This window comes from Rattus rattus, chromosome 8 (assembly GCF_011064425.1).
Source record: "Rattus rattus isolate New Zealand chromosome 8, Rrattus_CSIRO_v1, whole genome shotgun sequence".
In the NCBI taxonomy this organism is placed as follows: Eukaryota; Metazoa; Chordata; class Mammalia; order Rodentia; family Muridae; genus Rattus; species Rattus rattus.
In genome coordinates, this window is record NC_046161.1 from 110590754 (window position 1) to 110606029 (window position 15276).

General features: G+C 50.0%; 1 protein-coding gene across 1 annotated transcript in view; it reads left to right on the top strand.

Moving 5' to 3' along the window:
* Positions 1 to 2400: 2400 nt before the first annotated feature.
* Xylb (xylulokinase) overlaps positions 2401 to 15276 on the top strand; it is a 32190-nt gene continuing 19314 nt past the window's right edge. Inside the window, exons 1-7 of the mRNA XM_032911113.1 lie at positions 2401 to 2656; positions 3955 to 4037; positions 6072 to 6141; positions 9536 to 9616; positions 12373 to 12459; positions 12950 to 13078; positions 14329 to 14394. Coding sequence (XP_032767004.1) covers positions 2555 to 2656; positions 3955 to 4037; positions 6072 to 6141; positions 9536 to 9616; positions 12373 to 12459; positions 12950 to 13078; positions 14329 to 14394 — 618 coding nt within the window. The 5' untranslated portion in view covers positions 2401 to 2554. The remainder of the gene's footprint in view (positions 2657 to 3954; positions 4038 to 6071; positions 6142 to 9535; positions 9617 to 12372; positions 12460 to 12949; positions 13079 to 14328; positions 14395 to 15276) is intronic.

Sequence of the window (15276 nt, forward strand, 5' to 3'; positions counted from 1 at the left end):
GCCTGTCGTGGCTATTCCTGGTTGTCAACTTGACTATATCTGGAATGAACTACAATCCAGAATTGATCCTGATCGAGAGGCTAGATCTTTGGACTTCCATTCACAGATGCTGCTGATCACTGTTGGGGAGTTGGACAACAGAGCGTAAGTCATCAACAAATTCCCTTACTATACAGAGACTACCCCATGAGTTCTGTGACTCTAGAGAACCCTGACTAGGACAAGGCCTTAAGCTTTGGTTTTAGCAACATAAACGAGGCACAGTAAGGTCCTTTTGGCCCCATTGACTCTTTTCTTTCCAAAATTTTTAGGACCCCCCTCACCACTGTTCAACCTACTTCTAGATACCATGCAACTGTCTAAAGGCCCGCCTTCCAGGAAGGCCTTTTAATCTAGTATCTGCCCGTCATGATTCCTTAATGTTCCACAGATTCTTCACAATTCTGAGTAGCCTTCACCTGTCCTACTCTGAGCTCTTTTCCGACATCTGACTCACCCACTTGGAGACAACAGCTCCCAAGTCATTGTTTGCAACCCAGACACACATCCAAACTGGCCTGCCCAACATCTCCACTCAGACACCCTGAGAGGGACCCCAAGCAGTCTAGCTAAATTACTAGGTCATCCACATCACCCAGCCTGAGTTCCTTTCCCTGTGTCCAACTAAGCGTAGGAAACCCCTCTCCATCCAGAAGTGGCCTCTTCAGATTTCATCATCCCAGCCCCACCCCCACTCCCACTCCCACACCCACACCCACACCCACACATCCTGCTTTGAGACTAGGTTTCACAGTGTAGTCCTGGCTGTCCTGGAACTTTCTATGTAGAGTAGGCTGGCCTTGAACTCCCCAAGATCTGACTCCCCCTGCCTCCAGAATGCAAAATCCTAGGTCACCCTGGGCCCATTCTTCATGCTGCGCACAAACACGCTTTCCTGACACCATCCACTAAGCCCTTTTCTGAGGTGCAGGGTGAGCATACTGTTCAGTGGGAGGATGAGAGTCATGGGGAACAGAGCCACCCCACCTGAGTCAGCCCGGGCAATCGGCTGACCCATGGGTCACAATAACAGATGATTTCAAACTGGGAATCGTGCCTTAACGTTTGGGAAAGTGGGGTTGGGGATTTAGCTCAGGGGTAGAGCGCTTGCCTAGCAAGCGCAAGGCCCTGGGTTCGGTCCCCAGCTCCAAAAAAAAAAAAAAGAAAAAAGAAAAAAAGAAAAAAGAAAAACGTTTGGGAAAGTGAGGTAGGAGGTTCAGGAATTCATGGCCAGTCCCAGCTATACTGTAAGTTCAAGGCCACCCTGAGGGCATGTGAGACCTTATAAGAGATCATGTCATGCTACACTTGTTGTTACAGGCCTATAATCTCAGCTACTGGGAGGCTGGTGGGAGGATTGTAAGCCTGAGGCCAGTTTGGGCAGAAGGAATTTTCGAGCCTAGTCAAGACTGTCAAAATAAGCAAACAAAAAGAAAAAATAGAAGGAGAAGGGAGAGAGATTATTTTATATATTATTAGTATTTTTTGTTATGTATCCCAGGCTGGCCTCAACTCATCGGCCTCCAGTCTCACCTATCCAAATACTGGATTAGAGTGTAAGCTACTATCCCAAATTTAATTAAGATTTTTATTTTTCTAGTTGACTCTAGGACACAGGTCAGACAAAAGCTATTTCTTCGGTCTCCATTTACATTTTTCTTTTCCTTCCATATATATATGGGAGGGTGGTGTCACCTCACTGTGTAGCCTTGGCTGACCTGGAACTTTCCTATGTAGATCAGGCTGGCCTCAAACGCATAGAGATCTGTCCACTCAACCTTCCTCATGCTGGAATTAAAGGCATGCACCAACACGCCCAGTTTGACCTTCAGAAGTCCACCCCACATTTCACTTTGAGACAAAGTGTCTTAATTCCGTAGCTCTGATTGCCTGGAATTCTCTATGTAGACCAGACTGGCCTTGAATTCACAGAGGTCCACCAGTCTCTGCCTCCTGAGTGCTGGGATTAAAGGCATGCACCATCACAACTGGCTTCTTCAGCCCCTTTTTAATTTTATTTGAGACCAGGTTCCTTCCTTCCTTCCTTCCTTCCTTCCTTCCTTCCTTCCTTCCTTCCTTCCTTCCTTCCTTCCTTCCTCCCTCCCCCCCTCTCTCTCCCTCCCCCCCTCTCTCTCCCTCCCTCCCTTCCATCCTGAGAATTCCGGGAGGCGGGGGAGGGGGGGGCAGGACCCTCCCTGAAGGACTTGCAAGAACTAGTTGCCCCAGAGTTCCCAAATGTCTCCAAGGAAAGCCAGGCCTTCTTAGGTCGGGGCAGGGGTGAATGTGGGTGGGGTGAACTGGAGGGAAGCCATTTCGCTGCCGGATGGGGACCTGCACCGGTAGCGACCACCAAGTGCCCCAGCCAGACCCAGTACCACTCGCGACCTCCCGCAGGCGGCGCCAGAGGGCAGTCCCACCTCGTGACTCCAGTCCAGAGTCCTGCCGGGCGTGGCGAGAGGCGGGCCCTGGGGTCTGGGCGTCGGAGCGCAGCGACAGTCTCGCCGCCTCGGGACACATGGACGCACGGACGCACAGACGGACGGTGGGAACCCCCAAGACCATGGCGGAGCGGGCGGGCCGCCGCTGTTGCCTGGGCTGGGACTTCAGCACGCAGCAGGTACGCGGGGGGCGCGGAGTGGGAGCCTAGCGATGCCTGCCAGCGAGACGCGTCCTCCCGGAAACCTCCGGTGCCTTCCTGCAGAACCCCGAGAACAAGAGCACGAACACGTAGCGGGGCGAAAGTGCCTCGAGAGGTCCACGCGAGTCCCGGTTGCAGATGGCTGGAATACGAGACACTCGGCGAAAACGGCAGAGCCCACAGGCTGGCAGACGTGTGCACGCATGCATAACCTATATCCGGATTACAACTGAGCGCCTTACTTTACTTTATTATTTTATATTTTGAGGCAGAACTTTACTATGTAGCTTCCGCTGGCCTGGATTCACTGTGCAGACCAGACTGGCCTTGAACTCACAGTAATCCACTATCCGTAGCCTCCTGAGTGCTGGGTTTAAAGGAGGATGCCACCACACCACACACTTTTTTAAAAGTGAAATGGGCATAGTGTGCAAATGGACTTTGCCTGTCCGCAGCCTCCCCACCCCCCTCTTGGCTGGCATTAGTGTGCCAGGGTCTGCCATACCAGGTCAGAGGTTGGAGTTCCCAGCAGAGAGCTGAGTGCATTAACAATTTGCCTTCCAAGTAGGCATGGGACGTCCGAGCATGCGTCCTCGAGGAATAAACATAGTAGCTGTGAGACCCTTCTCAAACGGATGAAGAGAGCCAGAGCCTTCGGGTCCCTGTGGGGAACATCCCATAGGGATGTCACCTTGCCCTACTAGACCTGTTACTCCCTCTTCCCTGAGCTTGGAATGGAAGAGCTTCCTTAGGATGTCTTGTCTGGCTTGATGGTAGTCACTGCTCTGGGGACAACCCCTGGAGACAAGCCTCCTTGTAGGGTGCAGATGTCATGGCCTCCCCTGTTTGAGGAGCATATTCTTGAAGACAGTGGGAGTTTCATCTGGATTTCTCATTTTTTAATTTTCTGCTTTTCTTTATTTATTTATTTATTAAAGATTTATTGATTTAACATATAGAAGTACACTGTCGCTGTGTTCAGACACACCAGAAGAGGGCATCAGATCTCATTACAGATGGTTGTGAGCCACCATTTGGTTGCTGGGAATTGAACTCAGGACCTCTGGAAGAGCAGCCAGTGCTCTTAACCGCTGAGCCATCTCTCCAGCCCTATTTATTTATTTTGAGCACGTACCCCCTGAAACTTATTTTGCTACGGTTACGATGATGCCCATTAACCTTAGTGTCAATGCTGAACCTTAACTGACTTAGAAACCCCTTGGGCCGGGGTAGAGGCTGAGAAAATCCTACACACCGTTCTCATAAATGTCTTCCAGGTCAAAGTCGTTGCTGTTGATGCAGAGCTGAACGTCTTCTATGAGGACAGTGTGCATTTTGACAGAGACCTTCCGGAATTTGGGTGTGTAGCTGGTGGGCGTGGGCGGGCGGGTGGTTTGAGATCCTCCCTAAAGCATTTGCATTTATCAGCTATACTGGTCTGACCTAACCCAGCTGCAAGAGAGTCTGCATAGACCTCTGAGCATCTATTATTATTATTATTATTATTATTATTGTTATTATTATTATTGTTATTATTATCATCGTCGTCGTTGTTGTCGTTGTTGTTGTTGTTGTTGTGTTTGCTTGCAAGTATGTCTGTGCACCACATTCCTGCCTGGTGTCCAAAGAGGCCAGCAGAGGACATCGGACCCCGTGTAACTGGAATCACAGACAGTTGTGAGCCACCATAGAGTGGTGGGAATTGAACCTAGTTCCTCTGGAAGAGCAGCCAGTACTCTTAACCCCTGAGCCATATGTATATCTCTGCGGCCCTGAGAATCTTTTCTTTGCACACGTGGAGTGATTTCTTCCCTATTCCTTCCCAGTTGAGTTCATCCGTTCACTCAGATTTTTGTTTTGTACCAGGCACAGGATGGTTCTTGGCTCCCTTCTGTTACTAATGGAAGAGCACCACATAGCGGGGCTGTGGTGGCGCCCGCCTTTAATCCTGGCACTCCAGGCAGAGGCAGGTGGATCTCTGGGTTCAAGGCTAGCCTGGTCTGCAGAGTGAGTTCCAGGACAGCCGGGGCTACACAGAGAAATCCTGTCTCAAAGAGAAAAGGTGCTACAGACTGGAGAAGTTATAAAGAAATGTTCACGTCAGCTCGAACTCCTTTCTGGCCAGAGTCCAGTGGTCACATCTACTGTCGGCCTTCTTTTCCTTAGAGTACTTTTGGCACTAGGCATGTGCACACATATGTGCACCTGAGTATATCTTCTCACCCCTTTTTGAAACAGGGTCTCATGGCTCTCACTGTGTAGTTGAAGACAACCTTAAAGTTTTTTTAAACATTTATTCATCTATTATATATAAGTACACTGTTACTGTCGTCAGACACACCAGGAGAGGGCATCAGATCTCTTTACAGATGGTTGTGAGCCACCATGTGGTTGCTGGGAATTGAACTCAGGACCTCTGGAAGAGCAGTCGGTGCTCTTAACCACTGAGCCATCTCTCCAGCCCCAACCTTAAATTTCTAATCCTTGTTCGTCCCTTCAGAGGTTGCCGCTGCCACGTCTGGGGTGTTTGTGGTTTTTGTTATTGTTGTTGTTGTTATTGTTGGTTTTGTTTTGTTTTTTGATTTATTTGTTTTTGAGAAGGCTCACTTTTTCTAGGCTGGCTCCCCCAGTTTGTAATCCTCCTGCTTCAGCCTCCAGAGTGCCGGGATGATGGAAGAGTGCCATCACACTTGACTGCTCCTTTTACATTTTTTTTATCCATCTTTCTTTTTGTCCTGGGGATCGAAAAGGGCTCTGTACCTACTAAGTCACAGAGTGACAGCCTCGGCTTCTCTTATACAAAGTCCCCTGCTCTTCAGGTACACACCTACAGCCTTAGCAATCAGGAGCAAGTTCCGGGCCAGCCTGAGCTACCGGGAGGAAAGAGAAAGCAGCCAGTTTTCATTCCTGAGGTCCAGCCCTGCCTTCTGGGCAAGGCTTTCTCTTCTGAGATGGTGCCTTCTAGAAGACTTCCCCAGGGCTAGAGAGATTCCAGTAAGAGCACTGGCTACTCTTCCAGAGGACCTGGGTTCAGTTCCCAACAGCCACTCACATGACTATGGCTCACATCTATGGCTCCAGTCTCAGGGGATCATATGGCCTGTTTGGACCTCTCAGGGTACTAGGCACACATGTGGTACACGCACATACATGTAAGGCAAAACACTCATATAGATGAAATGAAAACTGAGGAAAAGAAAAATGAGCTGTCCAGTTCTGTGTGAAAAGACTCCTCCGTCTTTTCCTTACGGCTTCTGGTGCTCAGTACCTAGCTTCTGCTTGGCACACAAGGGATATTTTCCTTGGTGTGGAGGCCTCTGCCACCCACCATGTGGCAGTTCCTCAGAGATCGGCCTGTCCAAGGCTCCGTCCCACATACCTGTTCTCCCTGCAGAACTCAGGGCGGTGTCCATGTACACAAGGACAGGCTGACGGTCACCTCTCCGGTCCTGATGTGGGTCCAGGTAAGCATAGGGAGGCTCCCTTCCCTCTCCTGTATGCAGCCTGTGGCACTGCTGGCCCCACAGTGGCAGTTCTTGGGGGCATCCGTTGAGACTGTATAAGTCTGGGGTCAGAATAAGCCAGAGTTTATGGTTTGCTTATGTATTCATTTACTTTGTTCTTTTGAAACAGGGTTTCTCTGTGCAACCCTGGCTGTTCTGGAACTCGCTCTGACCAGGCTGGTCTTAAACTCAGATCTGCCTACTTATGCCTCCGTAGCACTGGGATTAAAGGTGTGCATCACCACACCTGGCTGGCTGTTTATGTTTGAAGGATGAGGTCTCATAGCCCAGGGTGGTGTAGAACTCATTATGTGGCCAAGAAAAACCTTGAACTCTGATCCTGTCTTTACCTCCTAAGTGTTAGGATTAAGTATGTAGCTTCACGCCCAGTGTATGTGGTCCTGGAGCTTCCTGCAAGCTGCCTAAACACTCTACAAGCTGTGTCCCTAGTCTGTGCCACCTTTAAAGGTTTATTATTTTATATGTGAGTACACTGTCGCCGTCTTCAGACACACCAGAAGAGGACATTGGATCACGTTACAGGTGGTTGTGAGCCATCATGTGGTTTCTGGGAATTGAACTCAGGACCTTTGGAGGAGTAGTCAGTGATCTTAACCGCTGAACCATCTCTCCAGCCCCTAGGCTTTCCTGGACCCTGCCATCAGTACTAGCATGGCCTGAGGGTTTTAGTGGCTTCATATTGTCCCCACAGCATGGTCACTCAGGATGTTGTCTTATAATTAATTAGACAGGCTAAAATCAGCCCCAAGCTAGACCTGCCTGCTTAGGACCACCCACCCTGACCCTCCTGCGGCCAGATCTGGTGACCCATACAAGGACCCATCCAACACGGACATACACGACAGGTCTGAGCGTGCCTCATGCTGATGTCACCAAAGTCCTTCAACTTGGAAGCCGGGCAAAGGCAGCGCTTAGTGTGTCTGCCAAAAGCCTTCCTCCACCTTCCCATACCCATTTATCCATCTCCTATGTTATTTTCTGTTTAAAAATTAGACTACTGTGAGTTCTGTTCTATCTACCTGATCAAGGGTCAGACTCTGGGAGAGCGGAGTTAACGATGGATTCTAACCAGACACGTTGGCTGAAATACACCTCAGAGGACAGAGCCAGACCCAAGGTGCAGAGACAAGGTCAGAGGCAAGGGTCGTTGTTGAGAGGTCCCAGAGATGAAGTTAAGGACTGTGTCAGGGTGGGTGGGTGGAGATCCAGGGTTACCTGTAGAGCCAGGGTGGTCCCTAAGCTGAGGCACCCTCCGGTGCTGAACTTGTTTCTAACTTTGCCAGTCTCTGCCCTCCTGTCTAAGGTTTGACAAGAAGCATTGTCGGGGCCTGGGGTGATCTCAGCATGGAGTGGGGATCTCAGGCTTAGACATAAGCTGGAGCAACTTCTCTGTCCTCAGGAGACACAAGCTGCCATGAGTCTCAGATTCCTGCCGTGAAATGTTTATATTTGTCTGTCTGTCCATCTGCCGTGAAATATATAAAAAGAGAGAGATGTTCTAGTGTCTTCCAGGTTGACCTCCAATACCGAGTAGCTGAGGGCGACCTTGAACTTCTGACCCTCCCTTCTCTAAATCCCTAATAATCAAGAGCTTGTTTTCATGTGGTTTGGGGGTGGAATCCATGACTCAAGGTATGGTAGGCAAGCCCCCTACCAATAAAGCCGCATCCTGGTCCATCTGGCCATGGGCCAAATTCAGTAATAAATAAAAAGATTCAGTAGGGACTTGACAGCACTGGTTCCACTCACTCCTCCGTCAGGCTCCTGTGTCAGAGTTCCGAAGGGGTACCGGCTCTCCTTCTGCACTAGGGTCAGATCCTTCAGACGGTGAAGTAGAAATGCATGTGAAAGGGAAGCAGTCGGTTTGAGCCGTTTGCTTTGCTTCTTCCCTAGAGCCTAGGAGGTGCCAAGTACAGACGGTAATTCTGAGAGGATTTACGGTGTATGACTTCATGTCTCTAACACTGTTTTAGCCAGAGTAGGCACCGCGGTGCACACCCGGGATCCCAGCGCTTCAGAGGTGGAGGCGGAAAAGGTCAGGAATTCAATCAAGGTCATCCTTAGCTGGAGCGGGTCGCGAAGGTCCCTGCACCCACCCACCCACCCACCCACAGGTCTCCGGAGAAACCAGGAATGTTAGGCACAGGGGAGTTGTCTTTCCAGTGGGAAAGATGAAAAACCTGTTCTTCCCTCAGAAGGCTGAGATTGGAGGGATTAAGAGACTGGTGATCTGCATTACCGTTGGCCCAGGCCATATCAAGCTCCTTTAAGTAGGACTGGAGGTGGCCAATAGCCCGAAGGACCTCTCTGCTGTCTGTATGACTGAGTACAGGCAGCGCATATCTAGAACCCGCCTTCTTGGAAGAAACGACAGGTTCCCGAGTTGAGTTTCAATGTAATTAGGCTTCCTTGTGCACCAGAGATTGTGTAGATTGTGTTACATCAGGAAACTTTCCCCTAAATTATACAGGGCTTAAATACTTTAGGAATAGACCACCTGATTATTAGACTCCCTGAAATCGGATCCAGGCTGACGAAGTCAATCTGCACTGGATTTCCATTCTTGTCTCTCTGCCCGGTTCGATTCCCCTCCTCCCGGCTTCCCTGCCTGGATACCTTCAGGGACCCCCTCATCTAGCTACATAGTGAGTTATGCTACCCTGAACTACAATGAAACTTCTCAGAAAAACCAAACCTGGGCTGGAGAGATGACTCAGTGGTTAAGAGCACTTGCTGCCGCTCTTCCCGAGGGCCTGCCTGAATTTAGTTCCTATCGCCCATGTCAGATTGTTCACAAACATCTGTGACTCCAGCTACAGGGGTCTGTGACTGTTCCTGGCCTCCTCAGACACCCACACTCTTGGGGCGTACACGCACACAGACACATGCACACCCATCCACAAAAAATACATGTTTAAAACAGACAGAAAAAGTTGTGTGATTGGTCAAAGTGACCCTTTTTTGTGTGTGTGCCTTTTAAAAATTATATTTTTTATGAGTACACTGTCACTGTCTTCAGACACTAGAAGAGGGCATCAGATCCCACTACAGATGGCTGTGAGCCACCATGTGGTTGCTGGCAATCAAACTCACGTCCTCTGGAAGAGCAGTCAGTGCTCTTAACCACTGAACCATTTCTCCAGCCCAAGTTGACCCTTCGCTTTGACTGGTGCCTGCCTGTTTAATCAGCTATCCCCACACAGCTGTCCTGACACTTACAGATCCTGTGTTGAGCGCCCTCCTGTGGGCAGAGCCCTTGGCCTTTCTATGCTCAAGCCTGTGGTTGGCGAACTCAGTGTTTCTGTTGAGTCACGGTGGATTCTGTTCTTCTCAGGCTCTGGACCTGATCCTGGAGAAGATGAAGGCTTCCGGCTTTGACTTCTCTCAAGTTCTAGCCTTATCTGGGGCAGGCCAGGTTTGTCAACAGCAGCTCCATGGGCCCTGGGAACTTAGCTATCTCAGCAGAGGGTGGTGCTGAACTGATGGTTCCCTGTGGGGTATGGAATTTCCTCTCTCTTTTTTTAAAGTTTTTTTTTTTTTTTCTTTGAGGCAGGGTTTCTCTGTATAGCCCTGGCTGTCCTGGAACTTGCTCTGTAGAAAAGGCTGGCTTTGAACTTGCGTACACATTTCTTTGGTAGTGACATTCCCTTCAGCTCTTTCTATGGCTGGCCTCCTTGCAAAAGAACCTGAGGTGCTTCTATGATAAAGCATATAAAAAGGTGACATTCTGGCCTTCCTGGGATACCTGGTGAGTTTGAGGCTAGCCTTGGCAAGGTGAGACCCTGTCTCAACATAAATTAAGAGAGGGTTAGAGAAAGTGGTAGAGCACTTTCCTGACATGCATGAGGCCCAACATTGAGTCCTCAGGACTCAACAGAGACATAGTAAAGCAGGGCAGATGGCAGGGGAAGTACACACAGGTGCCATAAAGGGATGCAGCAAGCATGAGATGTGCATTTGTTGTGACTGTTCAGTGGGACTAAAGTTTCTTTACAGTTCCTTGAAGGAAAACAATAAGAATGAGAGCAGTTTTGTGTGTGTGTGTGTGTGTGTTTGTTTGTGTGTGTGTGTGTGTGTGTTGTTTGTGTGTGTGTGTGAGTGTGTGTGTTGTTTGTGTGTGTGAGTGTGAGTGTGAGTGTGTGTGTGTGTGTGTGTGTGTGTGTGTGTGTGTGTTTGTGGGTTTGTGCACGGAAGTGCAGGCAACCTTGGAGGCCAGAAGAGGCCGTTGGTTCTCCTGGAGGCAGGGTTGCAGGCAATTGTGAGTCTCAGCCCCAACCTCCCCCCCCCACCCCCAATGGTGTTGGGAACAGAGCTTAGGTTCTCTGCCGAATCAGCAAACCCCCTTAACTGCTGAGCCGTTTCTCGTTTCTCGAGCCCTGAGACTAGTTTCAGTTGGAAGCTGCCTCCTGTTGTCAACTGAGCTGGAGTATGCTCCAGGTGCTGTGCTGAGCTCCTCCAGGTCTCTGGTCCCGGTGGTGATTCTAAGCTGGTGGTGGCACTGTCAATCAGGGGAGGTGCATCCAGGTTCCCTACTGGCATAGGGTCACTGTAACAGTTAAATACTGAGAACAGTGCCTGGAACGTAGTAAACTTTCTTAAGGTTTAACTACCTTCTTTTTAAAGATTTATTTATTTATTATATATAAGTACACTGTAGCTGTCTTGAGACACACCAGAAAAGGTCATTGGATCCCATTACAGATGAGTGTGAGCCACCATGTGGTTGCTGGGATTTGAACTCAGGATCTCTGGAAGAGCAGTCAGTGCTCTTCACCGCTGAGCCATCTCTCCAGCCCTTAACTACTCTTTAAAAAAAAGTTAGCATATGCATGTCTTTGTGATATTATGCCACCCATGTGCAGATGTCTCAGGACAGCTTCTAGAAAATGCTTCTGTCCTTTCTCCACATGGACACTCGGGTTATGAGACTTGGCAGCAGGTGCCCAGCTCAGGATCCAGTTTATACTCTCAGCCTGGAGTGCTATTCCATGTGTCAGTCTGTACATCCACTGGTGAGGCCCTCTGTGTGAGGGTGCATATATACATGTCTGCACATATGTGTGGTCAGCTGACAATCTTGGGTTTCTTTTTCTATTTTTAAAGATTTATTATGTAGTGTTCTGCCTGCATATGTGCCTGTACACCGGAAGAGGGCGCCAAGATCCCACTACAGATGGTTGTGAGCCACCTTGGGTTTGCTGGGATTTGAACTCAGGACCTCTGGAAGAGCTATCTTTAAAAAAATTTTTTTCTGTGTATAGGTATTTTTGTCTGCATGTATGTCAGATGGTTGGGAGCCTCCACGGTGAATACTGGAAGTTGAATCCAGTCTTTTGGAAGAGCAGCCAGATCTCTTGGCCACTGAGCTATCTCTCCAGCCCTCTAGATTTTTTTTTGAAGTTTACTTTATTATTTATTTTCTATGCATGAATGTTAGGTCTTTATGTGTGTCTGTGCACCACACGCACATCTGCAGAGGCCAGAAGAGGTTATCAGATTCTCAGGAACAGCAGTTACGTCCAGATAGTGGTTGGGAGCCACCATGTGGTTGCTGGGAGTTGAATCCAGGCTCCTGAGAGAGCAGCCAGTGCTCTCAAACACTGAGGTATTCGCTACCAGATTATTTTTTTTTTTAGTGTGGGTTCTGAGGGTCTGAACTCAGGTCCTCATGCGTGTAAGACAAGCACTTTTGTAACCAGACCATCCCCCAGCCTCTGCAGGGTTTGTAATGGCACTTTTGTGCCTTTCCTTTCCCTCAAGCTTGTGGTCCTGGATATCAGGGGCAGAAATAACCTTTTGCTCTGAGGCCTGGGATGCTCTCGGTGCCCAAGATGTTTGTGAAGTGAAGAGGTGTCACGCGTCAGCTCCAGATGATATAGGTTGGCGATGTTGACTATTGGTACAGTTTGACAAAAGACGCCAAAACACGGTCCAATGATTCAAGAACCCTTCCTGCGAGTTTTGAGTGACAAAGTGGAGTTACTTCTTTTATAAAAGTGAAAGCCGAGTGTCATAAAGACACTGAGCTGTGTGACAGAGAGGTGGCAGAGACAGGCTTGAGGTCTGGGTGTGCGTCTGCAGGAGGTTGTGACCCAGGGCACGGTGTGTGAACACATGTACACCTGTCTCGGGGCACAGTGAGTGAACATGTGCTTATGTTCCCCTCCACAGCAACACGGAAGCGTTTACTGGAAGACTGGAGCCAGCCTGGCGTTGTCAAGCCTGTCACCGGCTCTCCCGTTGCATCAGCAGCTGCAGGTGAAGATGTCTTGTCAATTCACTACACGTCTGCAAAGCAGGCAGAGGGACCCCTATGTCCTGGGGACCCTGCAATCCGGGGCTTCTCTGCAGTGTGAGGAAGTGGCATTGACAGTCCAGTGAGCATGGCCTGCCCAGCCGCCCCCCGGCTGATGTCTCCTTGTAGGCGACCCCCCATTAGTGAGCCCCTTCCTTCACTGAACAGCCGTGGGGCCTGTGGTGATGCCGGGAGGTGGATCTCCAGTTTTCCTTCCCTACGTTTCCAAAGCCCCAGCCGAACCTGTGCTTTGATGGCACTGTTGCCTGCTGCTTGCCCCCTGCAGCCTGACTTTCCTGGGTGCCCTCAACAGGAGATCACCATCCTCAGGCTTTCTGGAGAGACCTCATTAACCCCACAGGCGGCTGATCCACAGGGTCTTCCTAATAGGACAGACAGGGTGACTACCAGCCCCAGGGTCGCCTGCACTCAGTGGGGGACTGTTCTTCCCAGGCCTGCTTCTCCGTTAGTGACTGCCCGATATGGATGGACTCCAGTACCACAGCCCAGTGCCACCAGCTGGAGGCTGCGGTGGGTGGGGCCCAGGCTCTCAGCTGCCTCACAGGGTCCCGGGCCTATGAGGTAGGTGACATGCCCCCCGGGTGGGGATTAGAACTCTGGGAGGATAAACCTGGTGCCTGCCTGGTGGCAGCATCATCTGAAGTGATCTGAAGTGATCACCTGAGTTGGGCTGGAGCGTGCAGCCTGATCCAGGCATCCCGAGGTACTGTGTGGAGAGGGGCGTGCTGCCTCAGACGAGAGGTCCGTAACCTCATAATAATAGCAGGCAGGACTTCTAATTGAGGAAGTTTTGATGCTGAAAGGAGTTAGGAGTCCTGAAGACCCTTGGTGTGGGGCCTCAAGGGCTTTAGCCACTGTTACAGAGTTCGTCGTGGTTGGCTATCTTGGGTCACATGACTGTGGCTTGAGTAGGGGATGGAGGTCTAGAGATCGCTCAGCAGGTCAGAGTGCACACTGCACTTGCAAAGGTTCGGTTCCCAGGACGTCAGGTGACTTAACAGCTGCAACCTGCAACCGCAGGTAACCCCAGCTCCAGGGTATTGGACACCCTCTTGTGGCTTCCTTGGGCACCCATGTGCACATTCACACATGCACGCACACACGCACGCACACACACACACACACTCTCTATGTGAGAAAGACATACATGTGCCTCCATCATAAAGTAAAAATAAAAGGAAAAACAGATGAAAACACCCCAAAACCCTTAAGCCCAGTGAAAACACTAGGAATAAGGTCTCCACAGCCAGAATACCTGACCCCAGCCTCTGGTGCTCCTGGAGCTGGAAAGGGGGCTCTGAGCACGCGGCCGCTCTTGCAGAGGACCTAGGTTCGGTTCCTACTTGACAGCTCATAGCTACCTGTAGCTCCAGGTCCAGGCCAATCCAATGCTGTCACTGGTGTCTGTACGTTCCTGCTCACACATGGCACACAGACATGTACACATTAATAAGGAAATAAGTATATTTCTAAGGAGAGTCATCGATCGTAAGAACTATTCACAGAGCTGACTGGCCCGTGAGACGCCCTCCCAGGGAGCTGGGGTTTGCCTCGTCAGTGGGTGTGGAGGGATTGCTGCCTGCCTAAGAGTTCATGACCAAGAACGTTTCAAGGACTCAAAGGCTGAAATCCACCAGCTTCGGTGTTCGGCTTGTTGGTAACAACAGGCATTTCTAGACTTGGGAGCTCCCCGAAGCTGTTGTATTCTACGCTGTACCTGGGTCATGCTATGCTGACCTTACTGTACGACACCGACCTTCTGTGTACGGTTATTCTGGGTTTCTAAGAGTCTGTGCTCTCTTATTCCCCAGCGATTTACGGGGAACCAGATCGCGAAGATTTTCCAGAAGAACCCTGAGGCCTACTCGAACTCTGAGGTGGGTGATCCGTGTGCATCCCGTGTGCATCCCGTGTGCATCCTGTGTGCATCCCGTGTGCATCCGTGTGAAAAGCTTCAGAGAGGGGCTGTTAAGGCGCCTCAGGTTCAGTTGCCTCCAAGCCTGACTGAGTTCTGTCCCCAGGACCCACAGGGTGGAAGGAGAGAGCCAATTCCTGAAAGCTGCCCTCTGACCTCCACACAAGTGACATATGTGCATTTCTCTACATAATAAACACAGCAAAACAAATTAAAAACAAAGGAAAAAAAAAAACCCCAAAAATCCCTGTATCTTTTCTAATTTTGGACACATGGGGCTCTGCGCCACAGTTGTCTACCATGATGCCGCACCACACAGCTCCCTTTTTCCCCTCTTAATCCCCAGCCCCCAGCTCACAGGCAGTGCTGCCGCCTCATTCCGAACACGTAGGAGGCAGGGTGGGTCAGGGAAGCCTCAACAGAGACCGTCTTGAGGCCTGGTTCCCACAATAAACTACAACTTGTTGTGGTTTGGGCAAATTCATAAGAGTTATGAACATTTATTTCTTGACATTTTTTTTTTTCTGAGACAGGGCCTCAGGTAACACAGGTTGTTCTCAAACTCTCTCTGAGGCTAAGGATCCCTGATCTGGGGTTTACCTCTCTCCACCTGCCGAGTGCTGGAATTGCAGGTGTGCATCCCGCCACAGCGTTTGGTTTTTAAAGACGGGAGTTTTCTGTGTAACCCAGTCTAGCTTTGAACTCACGCAGCCAAGGTTGGCTTCAAACCTCTGCCTCTGCCTCAGGTGCCGAGATCGCGGGCCTACACCACCACGCCTGGTTGCAGTTTATTAGTTAATAATTCCAGGTTTCAAACCACTCACAGCATTAGCCACTGAAGAAT